Raw genomic sequence first — 19,049 nt, 5'->3', positions numbered from 1 at the left:
CCAGCCAATCACAGGGCACATACAGACAAACAACCATTCACACTCACATTCATACCTATGGACAATTTGGAGTGGCTAATTAACCTAGCATGTTTTTGGAATGAGGGAGGAAACCGGAGTACCCGGAGAAAACCTCTAATTTCCTCTAATTTCCTCTAATTTTCCATAATTTTCAATATTCTTGTTAACATTAGAACTTCATTCATTGTTTTGGTTTTCATTTTATTTAATAGTCTTTTTTTGTTAATATTTCAAATGTATGTTACTAAAATGACGTTATTTTTCCTCATAATATTACATTATTCACGTAAAATGAAGAGTTTTTCTCATTCGATTACACCGTTTTTTTGGCTTAATTTTAATGTTAGTTTTTCCATTCATCCATTTTCTATACCGCTTATCCTCACGGGGGTCGTGCCATTGGCCAGCCAATGGCAGGGCAGGTATAGACAAACAACCATTCACACTCACATTACTGTTAATTTTTCTTGATAAATATAACACTCAAAAACAACTGCAGGCCGCAAACGGCCCTAGGGCCTACACTTTGGCCCCTTCTGGTTTATACGGAACAGAAACACAGAATAAAAGTAAAAGTTATCACAACTGAGCATTTTGGGTGTCATTTTGGAAAAAATAACAACTCCTGAAGCCAGCAAGTTTGACAACTGACACATCCATGAATATATAAAATCATAAATAAATGTACGACAATGCAGCCTCGACATTCAACGTGTCCGTCCGATCACATTCCACTTGTCTGAACCAGACTAAAGCCGCCTCCACCCCCGAGGCTGCCCGGCGTCTCATTGGCTAATGCGAAACGACAGGCACGAGACGTACATAAACAGCCATTACGAGGGCTTGACCCGATGGCGGCGGGCTTTTTGCAACTGGTAGCAAATACGCACAAGTGGGTCATGTAGCAAGTCTCTGAATGAGCGTCATTGGCTTCCCGATACAAACCGTTGAGGTTCACGGCTTTACCTTTTCTAAACACGATTCACGCTCAATTGTCTGCGTTTCAGGGCGAAAGTAAACAGTTTTTATTTACAGATTAGAGCGAGCCAGGCAGGACGGCGGTGAAAAGAGGGGATTAACAGAGAGACACCAAACAAAAACGCCACCAAACATCCCTAACCGCAGATGTCATATGATGCGTTTCCGCCGGCGGACCTCAGGAGGTACTTTGGAAGCTCGGCGCGACCTCATTTCCTGTTTGCAGTCAAAGCGCCACAGAGTCACATCAGGCTAGAGGGCGCCACAACGGTTCTTTATTTGGGGCTTATGACTCACTGTAGCTGCTACTGTCCTCTTTTGGCTTAAACAAGGAAAAGAAACCGGTATTCCGGAAACCGGAAAAAAAGTCACGTCTTGTGTAAGCTTCTACAACTGAACCTCTGTACGAAAAAGGGCGAAATTAGGGTGCACAAAGAAAATTTAGAAATGTTGATTGGAATCGATTAATCAATCGATTAAAATATTTGATAAATTTTGATTAATCCCCTTTTGTGTCCATCATTAACTTCAAATTAATCACATTTAATCACAGATAGAAATACGTTTTTATCTATAACAAGTAGGAGAAATGCTGCACGGCGGACGAGTGGTTAGCGCACAGACCTCACAGCTACGAGACCTGAGTTCGATTCCACGCTCGGCCATCTCTGTGTGGAGTTTGCATGTTCTCCCTGTGCAATCGTGGGTTTTCTCCGGGTACTCCGGTTTCCTCCCACATTCCAAAAACATGCTAGGTTAATTGGCCACTCCAAATTGTCCATAGGTATGAATGTGAGTGTGAATGGTTGTTTGTCTATATGTGCCCTGTGATTGGCTGGCCACCAGTCCAGGGTGTACCCTGCCTCTCGCCCGAAGACAGCTGGGATAGGCTCCAGCACGCCCCGTGACCCTCGTGAGGATAAGCGGTATGAATGAAAGGGTGTCTAAACATGCACCCGTATGGTGTTTGCCTGTGCCATTCTTTTCTGACAAATACACAACATGATGGTGCTGATAATATACACCCCCAAATCATAAGTATCACCCCCCACACACAAAACACCCACTGTAACTTTAACGGAAAAGTACACTTTTGGGTGGAATTTGCCCATCACCATCTACAACACATGTATGTCCTTCTCTTATCTATCCACTCAAACCAACAAAATTAGAAAGCGGGGTTCGGCAGTAGTCCGGAAGTCACAGCGGAATAGGCATGTCTAGAGCATGGAATAAATTCAAACAAGCCGCTATGGGAATCCAAGGAAATACAGCTGGAATAAGTGCAGATTCTAAAAGATCTAGAAAGCTAGCTAAATGAGCATAATAGGTCACATTTCAAATGTTTGTTATTGTGACTGGCCTAGTCATTGTCATAGCATATTGGAAACCTTCCTTTTTGTGATGACAACAGTAACAAAAAGTGGAGTCACACAAAATATGCTGTCCTGTGATTGGCCAGGAGAGCATGATAAATTTAGTGCGACAATCAGAAGAATACTTTGTGTTTTGTTTTTTTTAAACAATGCTTGTCCTTGTCTTTTTTTTTTTTTTTTTTCTACAGAGAGCCGCCATACGCCAAGACAAAAACAAAAAAGGCTGGTTGTCCTCCATGCCTGTCCTTTTGTTTATTGTGATGATGTCAAACCGCCAGCCAGATCAGGTTTTACCGTTCCAAACTGCCAAAGCACTCGGTAGAAACATGGCTTCAAATAAGAAGAGTGGAGTGTCTGTGTGCATGTGGTGCTATAGGATGCGACGACAGTGCCAGATAGCCGGCCCACCATGGCTGGCAAGAGGCCGGAACCCGGGGTCAGTTTGACAAACTAATCATGCTAACCTGCCAGGGGTGTCACAAGACAATCGGTGCACGAGACGATATATGAGATTGGGTCTAGACGAGACAGGATTTTAACATTACTTTTCAGAAAAGTACAATGAAAATACTGTACACTAAAATCTACCAAGGCTGCACGGTGTTCGAGTGGTTAGCTCGCAGATAGGAGACCCGAGTTCAATCCCACCCTTGGCCATCTCTGTGTGGAGTTTGCACGTTCTCCCCGTGCATGCGTGGGTTTTCTCCGGGTACTCCGGTTTCCTCCCACATTCCAAAAACAAGCTAGGTTAATTGGCCACTCCAAATTGTCACAAAATATTTGATCTTGATTAATCACCTTTTGTGTCCATCATTAACTCCAAATTAATCACATTTAATCGCAGATAGAAATACGTTTTTATCTATAACAAGTAGGAGAAATGCTGCACGGCGGTCGAGTGGTTAGCGCGCAGACCTCACAGCTACGAGACGTGAGTTCGATTCCACGCTCGGCCATCTCTGTGTGGAGTTTGCATGTTCTCCCCGTGCATGCGTGGGTTTATCTCCGAGTACTCCGGTTTCCTCCCACATTCCAAAAACATGCTAGGTTAATTGGCCACTCCAAATTGTCCATAAGTATGAATGTGAGTGTGAATGGTTGTTTGTCTATATGTGCCCTGTGATTGGCTGGCCACCAGTCCAGGGTGTAACCCCGCCTCTCGATTTTGTACCCGCTTGATCGGAAAGTTGTCAGGGTGCGTTCTTTCAGCGCATGCTCAGCTGTGATGTAACACGCAGATGTCGCTCAATTTTTAAAAATGGCGGCGAGCAGTCATCACTGGACTACAGCGGAAAGTTCGTTTTTGATACAAACTTTAAAAAGAACTGAACATTCAAGTTGCCGCTTTAAAAAAAGCGTAGCAACTGTCCCGACAACCGTGGTAATCACTCTCATCCGCTATCTTCGATGAATCATGTGATGTTGTTTACGTTTTACTGCGCATGCCCCATTGACTATTCCGTTTGATTATAGCGGTGCATGTAGACAGGAGATTGGAATATTCCTTTCCATATATACACATTCGGAAAGATTCCATTCGGAAAGAGGAAAATTACAATTACAATTACAAGCTTTTTTTCTTGTTTGATTTAATTTTTTAAATGTGCCGAAAGCTGAAAATTGCCCCACTTTCTTGAGTTTGTTCAGCAAATATTTTGCCATTATTCTGCTTGAATTTCAAACTCTTTTTTCAATTTTTGCTGTTTTTATTTTATTTTATTTTAAAATGTGCTGAAAGCTGGAAATTGCCCCACTTTCTTAATTTCCTCCATTACTTAATGATCTTTTCTTTATTTTGGGGCATTTTATTTTCACGAAGTGTCAGTAACGTTTCTGGGTGAGACGTATTGGGTGAGACATAAACTATAAACTCGATCGCCAGAACAATAGGCCTTTATTGCAGGATTGAACGATCTTACAACTGGCACAACAATCCCTAGCACAGGCTACCGTTTCATATTGTCATATTGTTTTACATTTTACAAGTGGGTGCAGGCTGGGGGTTCCAGAGGGAGGGGGCAGTGAAAGTAAAGGCTCGTTCGTCTTTATTTCCCCAGGCCTTGTGCCCACAAGGCTTTTTTTTTTCTTGTCACATTTTAATCTTGTGACACCCAAACTAAATGGGTGCTTTCTTTGTTAATTTAATGGACCCTTCAAATACACGCAATTTGGGGGGGTGGGGTGGTCATAAAACATTGCATGATTCATGCATGATGCACGGAAGGACACCTGAGACACTGATCAATACGGACCTTTGGAAACACAGGAAGCCATATTTAACATGACACACAGGATCAATCAATAGGTCTTAGCGTTGCTGCTGCACAAGCAGATATGCACAAATAGAAATGTTGGTCAAAAGTGGTCGAGAAAAATCTCAGACACCCTTAAGGAACATCATGAAAGTCAGTCTAGACATCTGAACCCCAAATGCCCCCAAATGCTGTCTGGACTGTAATTTGTGTCACCACGGTAGGACACGTAACATAGCAGCGCTTCATTGGACACAAACAACGTTGATGTTTTTGTGTCCATCTCGCGTGTCGCTTGGCCAAGAAAACCTTGAAGGTGAATGCATGCAGCCCTCGGAGTCCCGAGGATGGCATAGGACACTCAATGAGGTCATGGCTTCAAGCCCAGGGGACGACTGCTGCATTATACGACAGACGCCTGCATTGCAGATAGGCGATGCTGTACAGTGTACTGTTACAGTCATCCACAGGAGGTCACGTGGATGACATTTTGATACCGGCACGCGGGGGGGGGGGGCATGATACGTCAAAGGATGCGGGGAAAAATGTACAGAACATCGATGCATATCATTAGTATGAATCCATTTTTTGTTCTTGTGTTTTTACTGACTTTTTTGCTAATTTTCCCATTTCTACAGTTTTTTTATGTTTTTTTTTTTTTACAAATATTTCATATTATTTTACATTTCTTATTGTAACATTATAGTGTTTCACCCAACCTAAATCTCCTAAAATTGCTGCAACTTTATTCTTTGTTTTGTTTGTTTCTCAAACTGTTAGAAAATAAGTTTATAGTCAATTTTGATATTTCCATGATGCCATTTTTGCCAAAACAAATATTTTGTTTTTCAATTTTTTTTTTCTTGCTTGATTTTATTTTTTAAATGTGCCAAAAGCTGAAAATTGCCCCACTTTCTTGAGTTTTTTCAGCAAATATTTTGTCATTATTCTGTCATTATTTTTGTTTCTTTCTCAAACTGTTAAAAAATAAGTTTTTAGTCTATTTTAATATTTCCACTAAGCCATTTTTCCCTTAATATTATGAGTTTGTTCTGCAAATATTTTGTCATTATTCTGCTTGAATTTCAAACTCTATTTTTTCAATTTTTGCTGTTTTTTATCTATTTTTTTTCTATTTTTAAAATGTGCCGAAAGCTGATAATTGTCCCACTTTCTTAATTTCCTCCATTACTGAATGATCTTTTGTGGCATTTTATTTTTGACAAGGTGTCAGTAATGTTTCTGTAATATTGGGTGAAACATAAACTCAACTTAATTGCCAGAACAACAGGCTTTTATTGCAGGATTGAACAATCTTACAACTGTCACAACAATCCCTAGCACAGACTACCTTTGTGGTCGTAAACGCACACCCAGCTAGAAGTCAACTCTGAACCTCCTACATAACTTCCTGTCCACCCGCCCACTCAGCTCCCCTCGCATGAGAACTCATTTACAGCAATATTTATTTATTTAGGTCTCATTTTGTTTTATTATGTTTACTATATTCGGTAGTACGAGTGTGAAGGTGACTATAGGGGTGTTATTCATATCTGGAGGGCTCTAATAATGTTAAAAACAGTATTAAGAAGGACGTAAAACAGGTTTTCTACGCTCTAACTGCAAAAATATCGCATTTATAAATAAGGAATTTTACTTAGCCAAAATTCACTTATCACAGTCGGGTGTGGAACTAGTTAACCGAGGGATTACTTTATGAATGGGGCAAGATCATCAAATTTGGAGTGGGATCATCGAGTTGGAGGGGGCAGGTCGGAGGCGGTATAATGTCCAGGAGGAAGGCGGTTTTTCCTTTATGACATCATCTGTCGGCCTTTTCTCCCCCCCCAAAAAAAACAAGCGAAGGAGATGATAAAGAGGATCTGCAGGGGGAGGAGCGAGCCGGTGTAGCGTACACTGGTGCCTCGGCACAGAAGCACAAAACTGCAAAGGGTAAAATGGCAAAAGTCGCAAAGTATATTCAAGAGTCAAAGTGTGTACCAAGTACAAAATATACTTTGTACATGTTGGCAGGTCTGAAATATACAAAGTTTGGAGATCCTTTCTCCTTTAATGGCATGGGAAAGTGTCTCCAAACTTAACGAGTGGTGTACTAGTACTGTACTACTATAGTATCTATTTTTAAAAGGTATGCACGATTGATAACAAATCAATCCATCCTCCATAAAAACACTAAAAGGACGTCTACTTGTGTTGACCCTCTCCGAGCTGGCGAGGCAGACATCTGAAAGGCTCGCTGAATAATTCATGGCGGAGACGTGATTGGATGGCGCCCTCACATGATATGACGCCGCTGTTGCGCATCAGCACCTGGCAGGCGGACAACATGAGCCGTGGTGTGTGCAAGCGCTGCACAACTCTCCATCTGCGGCCGTGCAGTTCATCGGTCTACATCGGTCACGCGAAAAAACACGAAGACATAAATGTTGATTACGCTGATATGTGTGCACAGATTAAAAAGAAACGTAAGAGGCTGTTCAATGAGAAGCTAACCCCGTAATATGAAATTAATCTCGGTCACATGAGATAAACATCTCGTTTGCGCTGATGAGCCCAACAATTGCAGTTGGAGCGCGTTAAGAGCCAAGCCAATTACAGATGTGCCTGTGGTGGTGATTGGGGGTGGGGGTGGGGGGGGCACAACTTACCTAGGGATTCCTCAAGAGGGGAACAAAAGGATGAATCCATTTCATAGAAATTAAGACTATAGTTCAACCGCCCGTTACGTCCATCGTGAGCTAGCGGTCAATCGCATAAACGTTATTTTGTCAGTCAGTGCTAAACATCAAAACATATTTATTTCCCTTTTCTGTGCATTATAACGTGAGTTCATTCATACGCGGAGGGTGCTGGAGCCTATCCCAGCCGTCTTCGGGCGAGAGGCGGGGTACACCCTGGACTGGTGGCCAGCCAATCACAGGGCACATATAGACAAACAACCATTCACACTCACATTCATACCTATGGACAATTTGGAGTCGGCAATTAACCTAGCATGTTTTTGGAATGTGGGAGGAAACCGGAGTACCCGGAGAAAACCCACGATTGCACGGGGAGAACATGCAAACTCCACACACAGATGGCCGAGCGTGGAATCGAACTCAGGTCTCGTAGCTGTGAGGTCTGCGCGCTAACCACTCGACCGCTGTGCAGCATTTTGCCTACTTGTTATAAATAAAATTTATTTCTATATTCTATATTTCTATCTGTGATTAAATGTGATTAATTTGGAGTTAATGATGGACACAAAAGGTGATTAATCAAGATCAAATATTTTAATTGATCGATTAATCGATTTCACCCTAATCACCCTAATTTCACCCTTTTTCGTACAGAAGTTGAGTTGTAGAAGCTTACACAAGCCAGTTTTTCACGTGACTTTTTTCCTTTTTTTCCAAGCCAGTTTATCACAGGGCACATATAGACAAACAACCATTCACACTCACATTCATACCTATGGACAATTTGGAGTCACCAATTAACCTAGCATGTTTTTGGAATGTGGGAGGAAACCGGAGTACCCGGAGAAAACCCACGATTGCACGGGGAGAACATGCAAACTCCACACACAGATGGCCGAGCGTGGAATCGAACTCAGGTCTCGTAGCTGTGAGGTCTGCGCGCTAACCACTCGACCGCTGTGCAGCATTTTGCCTACTTGTTATAAATAAAATTTATTTCTATATTCTATATTTCTATCTGTGATTAAATGTGATTAATTTGGAGTTAATGATGGACACAAAAGGTGATTAATCAAGATCAAATATTTTAATTGATCGATTAATCGATTTCACCCTAATCACCCTAATTTGACCCTTTTTCATACAGAAGTTGAGTTGTAGAAGCTTACACAAGCCAGTTTTTCACGTGACTTTTTTCCTTTTTTTCCAAGCCAGTTTATCACAGGGCACATATAGACAAACAACCATTCACACTCACATTCATACCTATGGACAATTTGGAGTCACCAATTAACCTAGCATGTTTTTGGAATGTGGGAGGAAATCCATGCATGCATGGGGAGAACATGCAAACTCCACACAGAGATGGCCGAGGGTGGAATTGAACCCTGGTGAGGTCTGCGTACTAACCACTCGACCGCCGTGCCACCCATAATGTGAGTTCATACAAGCTAAAATGCACTTGATACAGCTACTTTGTCCATAAAATAGCAAGTGTTCCATTTCCATAACTGACCTGTAAAATAACCGAGTTTCACCGATATTGTTATTGTAGCGGCTAACGTGGAGTACTATATTTCTGGCGGAATATCACAACGTCTCGCTCTTGGCGTTACTCGCTAGTAACGCTACCTCACCATGCTGGTATTGTACTGTTAGTTTTGAGAAGTGCTAACTGCTAACTGAAAAATGCTGACTGGACTTAAATACTCAGATTTATTAATATCGTAAACATATCTTTTGTATGTTTCTAGTAGGAAGCTGCTCATTTTAAAAGGATCCTGCAGGCTGAAAAAGAGTGAGCAACCCTGGCATACAGTGACAATCCTGTTTATCGCTTTCCAGGCAACAGCAGGTTGCTGATAGCTCCTAACGATCTTAGGAGAATCTTAAGAGAATTGATTCTTCTTGCATTATTGGATTGTTGCAAGCTAATGCAAAATGTGGTGACATTGCATGACTCTGCTTTACTTCTCTGCTGGATACTGGAAGTGATGACTACCAAACACCACAGTTATTATTCCTTGGCCTCAATTTCCTTGATAAAACTCACAAATTCACAATCACTTGTTTGTTATATTCTTTTTAGAAGGCAGGAACTAATACGTCATGTTTTCCTTAATTGTATACTGTAATATTTTATTATATTATATAATTATATAATTATATATTATTATATAATAATATTATTATATTATTATAATTACTTTTTATATAATAATATATTATTTTTATATTATAATATTATAATATTATTATTATATTATAATTATTTTCATTCACTCATTCATTCATTTTCTACCGCTTTTCCTCACTTTATATTATATTATATATATTATATTATATTTATATCAGACCAGGGTTTCCTTAATTGTATACTGTAATATTTTATTATATTATATTATGATATAATATTAATATTAATTATTAATATTGTATAATAATATAATATTAATATTATATAATTATATATATTATTATATAATATATTACAATATTATTATTATTATATTATTTTTTTATAATATTTTATATATTATATTATAATATATTATTTTCATTCATTCATTCATTCATTTTCTACCGCTTTTCCTCACTTTATATTATATTATATTTATATCAGACCAGGGTTCAATTCCACCCTCGGCCATTTCTGTGTGAAGTTTGCATGTTCTCCCCGTTCATGCGTGGGTTTTCTCCGGGTACTCCGGTTTCCTCCCACATTCCAAAAACATGCTAGGTTAATTGGCGACTCCAAATTGTCCATAGGTATGAATGTGAGTGTGAATGGTTGTTTGTCTATATGTGCCCTGTGATTGGCTGGCCACCAGTCCAGGGTGTACCCCACCTTTTGTCTGAAGACAGCTGGGATAGGCTCCAGCACGCCCCACTCTAGTGAGGATAAGCGGTAGAAAATGAATGAATGAATGTTTATATATTGTGTTATGATACATTAGGCTGTACTCAAACACAAAACAGCATGATTTATATTTTTGTAGCTTCATTTTAATTTAGACCAAAAAGAAATTACATTTACAGTGACTGTGTGTGTGTGTGTGGGGGGGGGGGCAATGAACCAACCAAAATGTTCTTGAAGGCTCCTTTAACATCTACAAGGTGGTCACATGCTCTGCTTGCCGATGAGCCAAGAGATGCATCAAGGCACCACCGCTGGTGGTTTTACAGGGTGTGATTGCTGTAATGGACCTTTAATACACGCTTACGGCAGCCGCTTAGCAATTTATTCATCATTTACGACACACTAGAATTAAACGACAGCGGCCGCGGCGAGCTGTGCTCACAGATGTGGTGACGATTAAAATGTTGCGTTATTTTTAGATGCAAAACTCAAAAGCAGGTGGCTCACAAAACACACACACGGCGGACACGTCCCTTTCTTATCACGTGTGGTATTAGTACACATGAGTGTGTGTGTGAAATCAGCAAAAAGGGGTCAGATTTAGACGCAGTAATCAGGAAACGGTGGTATTTTTTTTTTTTTTGTGAAAAAAAATTACTGTGAGACAAGGAGGCAAGCTGGTGTATTTTTAGCCCTGCAAACCACAAACTCACAATGACTGGTGGGTGGGGTTTTAAGGACAGGGAGGAGGCGGAGGCGCGGGAATTAAACAAGCCTTGACGTCACGCGTGATTACATGCACGTCAACAAATTAAAGCTAAAATCGCAGGTCATTTGAAAAAGAACTCTGTGTCAGCAACTAAACTAGGGAACGGATCAGGCATTTCTTCATCTTTGCTTTTTTTACACACAACCCAGCAAAGGTGGGATATTGCATTACACCAGGGGTCTCAAACACGCGGCCCGTGGGCCAATTGTGGCCCGCAGGACACTAGTTTGAGGCCCCCGCCTTAATATGAAAATTTAATGTTAGTTTGATATGGATGCTGTATGGTATCATGTACCCAGAAAAAATTATTACGTTTGATTAATGTTCATGTTAAAGGTTAAATAACTCTTAATAGTTATCCTCCCTATCCGTGTGGAAGTGGTAAGTTTTTGGCTATTTAAGTTTAAAGGAAATAACGTGAAGGCTACCGTTTAGGTCGCTAGCTCTCTAGTTTGCGAGTTGGCATGTGTCTCAAGACCCTGCAGTTGCGCAATATGTTGTAAATAAAAAGAGTATAAATGTGACTATACATAGTTGTGTTTTGTCATGTCTACAGGGCTCTAATAATGCTTTGTTAATTTTAATCTGAAAAAAATAATTTGTCTACCCACCAACTATATGTGGTTTCTTAAGTTTTTATTAATTGGTATTTTGTTATTATTATTATATTTATGTATTACTGATTGATTGATTTTCCTTATTCTTGATGTATTTATTTATTTTTCATCAGACCTCCAGTTTTACCACGCCTTTTGAAACCGAGCGTTTTGAGCCACCCCAAAGTTGTTTCAGGTCTCACTTCCAAATACGCAAACCTCATGATCTGAAATTTTGGCTTAACACCAGAATCCAACATTCTAACTACACTTATAGGTCAGAAAAGTGGAAAAAAGCATCATAGGTCCCCTTTAAAGAAAATGTAAATGTAAATGTAAAATATAGAATAGGTAAAAATAAAATAAAGTTGTAATTTGTGGAAAAGTAGGTTGGGGAAAAAGTTACAATTGTGGGAATAAAGTCATCATATCACAAAAATAAACTTTCCGAAGATTATTCAAGAAGAAGGTTTAAATATTTGTAAAAATAAAAAATAATAATAATAATCAAGCAAACATGGGGGGGCAAAATGAAAAGAGCAACACTATCATCTATATAACAAAAGCTGGAATGTTTTTGCGATATAATATATATTAGGGTGCATGATAGTTATTGTCATACGGATACCAATCAATTAAAAATGGCTCCAATAATCACAAGAAATGACATCATTGTTTTCTAAAAAGTCACTAGCACATGACAACGGGTAAACTTTCAGAAATCTTGACAAAATGTCAAAGCAAAGTAGCTTTCATTTTTCATGATGCACCCCTGCTCTCAATGCATTGTGACATCAGTATCAGTTTAGTGTGACGTATTAAATACTTCCAACATAAGGCAGGAGTACTACTACTTAGAGTGCTACTAACATAGTAGCTAGGGACAAACACTAATGTATATGTGGGAACTCTATATGGTTGTGGAAAATTGATGAAATGTAAAAAAAAAAACAAACCAAGCAGGCCTCACCTTCTGTAGGCTGGTGGGATTCAGCTGGGTTTTATCTATAATCTTCACTGCCACCTTGGGAGACACAGAAGAGGGGGAGGATGGGGAGGAGAAAAAGTGAGATCAAAGATAGCAGAAATGTCAAAAATAATCCCAGGTATTGTGGAGTTTTTGTTTTGGTTGGCGTGAACGCTGCTCATTATTCCCCCCGATGTGTGGCAGTTTGCAGTTTGAATGACTGCAACACACCTTGAAAGGATTACGCTCGGCACCAAACAAAAATATTTCTTCCTGGAAATGATTAACCCGGCATCGCACCCGTATGTAAATGAATGCAGTAATGAAACAAACAGATTAGTATCAACACAGTATGAACAATATAGCAGCACAACTCTTGATGATGCAGTGATTGTGTGAAATGCTTTCCTTTTCCTTGGCACACTGCTACTTGGGAGACACAATGAAGCCTTAAAAGTTCACTAAAGAGTGATATTATTCCTCAGTGTGGCCCAACACACTGAGAATAAACAAGAATAAAGTCTGCATTTTAACAGAAAAAGTCTTAATTGGACAAGAATAAGATATATATATATATATATATCACTATATTGACACTTACCCATTATGTCATTGGATGCTCATATCACCTTGTACTTCGGTACGTGACAAAAAAAAAAAAAAAATTGAAAACATTTAAAATAAAGAAATTTGATTTTATTTTTACATTTTATTTTCCTCACGAGGGTCGCGGGAGTTGCTGGAGCCTATCCCAGCTGGCGGGGTACACCTTGGACTGGTGGCCAGCCAATCACAGGGCACATATAGACAAACAACCATTCACACTCACATTCATACCTATGGACAATTTGGAGTGGCCAATTAACCTAGCATGTTTTTGGAATGTGGGGGGAAACCGGAGTACCCGGAGATTACCCACGCATGCACGGGGTGGAATTGAACCCTGGTCTCCTAGTTGTGAGGTCTGCGCGCTAACCACTTGACCACCGTGCAGCCCTATATTATATTCATTCATTCATTTTCTACCGCTTTTTCCTCACAAGGGTCGCGGGGGTGCTGGAGCTCATCCCAGCCGTCTTAGGGCGAGAGGCGGGGTACACCCTGGACTGGTCGCCAGCCAATCACAGGGCACATACAGGTAAGGGCCAGAAAATTAGAATATTTTCATAAACTTGATTTATTTCAGTCATTGTGTTCAAAAGGTATAACTTTTACATTATATTTAATCATTGCACACAGACTGATGCATTTCAAATGTTTATTTCTTTAATTTTGATGATTATAGGTGGCAACAAATGAAAATCTGAAATTCCGTGGGTCAGAAAATTAGAATATTACCTAAGGCCAATACAAAAAAAGGATTTTTAGAAATGTTGGCCAACTGAAAAGTATGAACGTGAAAAATATGAGAATGTACAGTACTCAATACTTGGTTGGAGCTCCTTTTGCCTCAATGACTGCATTAATGCGGCGTGGCATGGAGTCGATCAGTTTCTGGCACTGCTCAGGTGTTATGAGAGCCCAGGTTGCTTTGATAGTGGCCTTCAGCTCTTCTGCATTTTTGGGTCTGGCATTCTGCATCTTCCTCTTAACAATACCCCACAGATTTTCGATGGGGCTAAGGTCAGGCGAGTTGGCTGGCCAATTGAGAACAGAAATATCATGGTCCTTAAACCAGGCACTGGTAGATTTGGCGCTGTGTGCAGGCGCCAAGTCCTGTTGGAACGTAAAATCCCCATCTCCATAAAGCAGGTCAGCAGCAGGAAGCATGAAGTGCTCTAAAACTTGCTGGTAGACGACTGCGTTGACCTTGGATCTCAGGAAACAGAGTGGACCGACACCAGCAGATGACATGGCACCCCAAACCATCACTGATGGTGGAAACTTCACACTAGACTTCAAGCAACGTGGATCCTGTGCCTCTCCTCTCTTCCTCCAGACTCTGGGACCTCGTCAGTGATGGTTTGGGGTGCCATGTCATCTGCTGGTGTCGGTCCACTCTGTTTCCAGAGATCCAAGGTCAACGCAGCCGTCTACCAGCAAGTTTTAGAGCACTTCATGCTTCCTGCTGCTGACCTGCTTTATGGAGATGGGGATTTTACGTTCCAACAGGACTTGGCGCCTGCACACAGCGCCAAATCTACCAGTGCCTGGTTTAAGGACCATGATATTTCTGTTCTCAATTGGCCAGCCAACTCGCCTGACCTTAGCCCCATCGAAAATCTGTGGGGTATTGTTAAGAGGAAGATGCAGAATGCCAGACCCAAAAATGCAGAAGAGCTGAAGGCCACTATCAAAGCAACCTGGGCTCTCATAACACCTGAGCAGTGCCAGAAACTGATCGACTCCATGCCACGCCGCATTAATGCAGTCATTGAGGCAAAAGGAGCTCCAACCAAGTATTGAGTACTGTACATTCTCATATTTTTCACATTCATACTTTTCAGTTGGCCAACATTTCTAAAAATCCTTTTTTTGTATTGGCCTTAGGTAATATTCTAATTTTCTGACCCACGGAATTTCAGATTTTCATTTGTTGCCACCTATAATCATCAAAATTAAAGAAATAAACATTTGAAATGCATCAGTCTGTGTGCAATGATTAAATATAATGTAAAAGTTATACCTTTTGAACACAATGACTGAAATAAATCAAGTTTATGAAAATATTCTAATTTTCTGGCCCTTACCTGTATAGACAAACAACCATTCACACTCACATTCACCAACCTAGCATGTTTTTGGAATGTGGGAAGAAACCGGAGTACCCGGAGAAAACCAACACATGCACGGGGAGAACATGCAAACTCCACACAGAGATGGCGGAAGGTGGAATTGAACCCTGGTCTCCTAGCTGTGAGGTCTGCGCGCTAACCACTCGTACCGCACCGTGCCACCCAACTAAAACCTTGATATATTCAATTCAATTCCACTGGTAATTAGGTACTGAGCAGCCAGATAAGACTTTCATACAGTATATAACAAGATGTCCAACTTCCTGTTCTATGGTCACCGTCACACTTTCTTTTGTCACCAGGGTCCGACTCTACATCCGAAAAAAAAAGCAAAAATCTGTAAATAATAAATAATCCATAGTTTATTGGTTTCAGATCCGACCATAATAAGTGAATTTTCACTATGTAGGACATTAAATATTTTGGTAGTTAAAGCATAGAAAATCTTTATTATAACATGAAAAGTCCATTAAAAACCTGAAACAAGTCACCTTTACACTCCAGTTACCCAAAACTTAAATTTGATGACTAATAATAGGCCGTTTTCAACCACAAAACATCATTTGATTAATAAACATATTGTGAAAAACTGTGATAATATAGATTTAAATGCATTCATTTTGGGTGAACCTCAAACTGAACACTTTTTGGTGTGGTTGGAAGTCCCCTGTAATGCAAATACAGAAGAAATAGAACTCATTCAGGATTTCGGCCAATAAAAGAAGACTATATTGGAGTGTGCCTGCCTTTTTCCCTAATTATTAATTGTTATCACAGTCTCTGCACAGGAGCTATGTGATGATGTTTGCTTTTCTCTTTCAAGTGTGTGTTTCTATTTTTAGGCCTTCCCAGCACTTGTTCTCTTTGGAGCGTGTGAATACGCGGAGAACCTCTTGAGTCAAATTCCTGTTTGCTGTCGACATGCGGACTTGACAAAAACAAGGAATAACCTTTCTAACGCTGCAAAGCAGGGCTCAACATGACTTATTTTGAACAAAATAGAACTAGTCATGTTGGATTGTTTCCAAAATTATTATAGTTTGTTTCAATATAGTGGCCAAAAATGACAAGGTGTTGACAGGTGATCCGTCACGTTGTTGTTTTGTCGCAGGGCTTTTATTGCCTTGTGTTCTTTTCTTGCCCAAATGTTCTTTTCCCGCACTCTGCTACGCGTCTTTGCATTCTGATGAGCCAGCAACTCAAAGCAACTCAGGCACACAAAGCAGCCACTGACCTTCTCCCGCGTGACCCGGGCCCGCCGGATCCAATACGCCTGTTTAACATTGGTCTACAAGGACGCCGTCCGGGGCGAGGGGGAGGGAGGGAGGGATATCTTTGTGGCGTCGGTACTACTAATGCAACTACGCTGGCAGATGAAACCCTTGAGGGGATACAAAGTAGCTAAGGACGTGTGGTTGTTCATGAGAATTGCTACTTTTAGAAAGCAAACAACACAAATGGTAGGGTTGGGCATCAGGTCTTGGGTATCAATGGGAAGCGGGACTAGCATTCCAATTCTTCCAGAATGGTTCTAATCTTTTTATTTCAATTCCTAGTTACGATGCCCACTTTGGTGACCGGAAAAAAACCTGCAAACACTAACAAAGAAATGGCTTAACATTTAGTCCAACATTTGCAACACACTGATATCAAAGAAACATGATTAACCCTTACATCCGTCCATTTTCTATGCTGGTATGCTGGAGCCTATCCCAGCTGTCTTTGGGCGAGAGACAGGGTACACCTTGAACCGCATTTTAATCTGTCAAGGGCATTTCACACTAGACTGTTTTGTGAACATGGGCCACTATGCAGCTGGAATAGCCGACTAACTTTCCAACGTTACTTGGTGGGAGAGGGGGGTTGCTAATAGTCCTTTCCCACCACAATTAGTGGCCACATTAGACGTCACTGTAGAAAACCCAAAGCTAAAATGCTAAAACTACTTAACACTGAGAGACGTCTCTTTTCTTGAGAAACTTCGGACTGTCTAGTCCAGGGGTGGGCAAACTACGGCCCGGGGGCCACATCCGGCCCGCCAAGTGTTTGAATTGATACACGAAAATACACGTCAAGATAAAGCATCTCATCAAACATGTTGTTAAAGTTACGACGCTGCTCCCAGATGGAACTGAGTACGATGCTAACTTGCTAATTGGGTAAAATTATTAAGTTTCATTAATGTTCATGTTAAAGGTTAAATAACTGTTAATACTGTACATTTGAATTTCTCTACAAACTGTATGTGGTTTCTTACGTTTTTCTTATTTGCTGCTTTATTATTATTTTACTTATATATTACTGATTGATTGATTTATTGTCTTTATTCTTTATTTGTTTATTTATTTATTTTATCTTAATTTGTGTATAGAAAAATAAAAATTAAGATATTTGAGAACAGTGGAATGTTTTATCAGATACTTTGGTGTGGAAAACCGGAACCAAAGTACTGAAAAAGTGTAGGGTATAGCAGAAGCAAACGCATTAAAGATAGTTTTTTATTGATTTTTTTTTTCAGTTTTTAATAAATACATTTTATTAAACCTAGCTCCGGTGGCCCCCAGGTAAATTGAGTTTGAGACCCCTGTCCTATACTGTTCGTAGGTAGCAGCGAGTGTGACCAACCACAGCGGAGAGGGTGTGCCTGGGTGGAATACATTAAAATCGTTTTTGTGGGAACCACGAAATCCAAAGAAATACAGCTGAATAGGTGCAGATTCTGGAAGAACTATAAAGCTTTATGTGCTGGTTATCGCGTGTAGCTGCACCATGCAAGTCAATACAAAGGGACGAAAAATGAGCATAATATATGATACTCATGATACAAACACTGTACACTTAATAAACCACTGGGAAATGAGCTTGGACGTAATGCAAAATCACCCCAGTGTACTTCAGGGAACCGTGGAAGCGTGGAGATTTGCCACTATGGATCCAGGAACTGTGATCCACAATGAGAACATGAGCTAACAGGCTACTAGGCATGTACGGTGTTTTGCCCGTGTATTAAACCTCGAACAGACCCATTTAGTAAACACCAAGGAGGCTTCTTTCACAGAAGCCACTTAATACGTTTCTCTTACCTCACGTCCCGTCAGGACATGTCGTGCCAGCTTCACCTTGGCAAAATTCCCCTTCCCGATGGTCTTGAGGAGGCGGTAATTCCCAATGTGGGGGTGCTCCTCCGTGGAAGTGAAGGAGTTGCGACATCGCGGGAGGCTGTGGCGACTCGCAGACTTTGTCGGGGGCACCGGGGGCTCTGTGAAGCCATCCACTGACGAGTGCTGCAAAGGGGAAAAACAAAATGGAATGATGCAGAATGAGCTCTATCATCAACAAGCCTAGATTTGTCTAATTTGTCTAATATACGCTGTATATCAATAAATATAATATAATAATATAAATAAATCTGCAGTCATTTTATAAGTTAATCATAAGCCATTTTCATTCATTCATTTTCTACAGCTTATCCTCACGAGGGTTGCTGGAGCCTATCTCAGCTGTCTTCGGGCGACAGGCAGGGTACACCCTGTGTGGAGTTTGCATGTTCTCCCCGTGCATGCGTGGATTTTCTGTGGGTACTCCGTTTTCCTCCCACATTCCAAAAACATGCTAGGTTAATTAGCCACTCCAAATTGTCCATAGGTATGAATGTGAGTGTGAATGGTTGTTTGTCTATATGTGCCCTGTGATTGGCTGGCCACCAGTCCAGGGTGTACCCCGCCTCTCGCCCGAAGACAGCTGGGATGAGCTCCAGCACCCCGCGACCCTTGTGAGGAAAAAGCGGTAGAAA

At 40.6% G+C, this 19,049-nt stretch overlaps 1 protein-coding gene across 2 annotated transcripts in view; it reads right to left on the bottom strand.

Moving 5' to 3' along the window:
* mark1 (MAP/microtubule affinity-regulating kinase 1) overlaps positions 1 to 19,049 on the bottom strand; it is a 43,644-nt gene that overhangs the window by 18,482 nt on the left and 6,113 nt on the right. For both annotated transcript variants that reach the window (XM_058056328.2, XM_058056338.2), the window contains exons 2-3: positions 18,340 to 18,540; positions 12,525 to 12,578 (exon numbers count right to left, since the gene is read on the bottom strand). In XM_058056328.2, the coding sequence (XP_057912311.1) occupies positions 12,525 to 12,578; positions 18,340 to 18,540 (255 nt within the window). The remainder of the gene's footprint in view (positions 1 to 12,524; positions 12,579 to 18,339; positions 18,541 to 19,049) is intronic.

The sequence above is a fragment of the Doryrhamphus excisus genome, linkage group LG10 (genome assembly GCF_037039965.1).
Source record: "Doryrhamphus excisus strain RoL-2023G ecotype Guam linkage group LG10, RoL_Dexc_Guam_v1.1, whole genome shotgun sequence".
Taxonomy (NCBI): domain Eukaryota; kingdom Metazoa; phylum Chordata; class Actinopteri; order Syngnathiformes; family Syngnathidae; genus Doryrhamphus; species Doryrhamphus excisus.
This window is presented reverse-complemented; position numbering and strand designations above follow the sequence as displayed.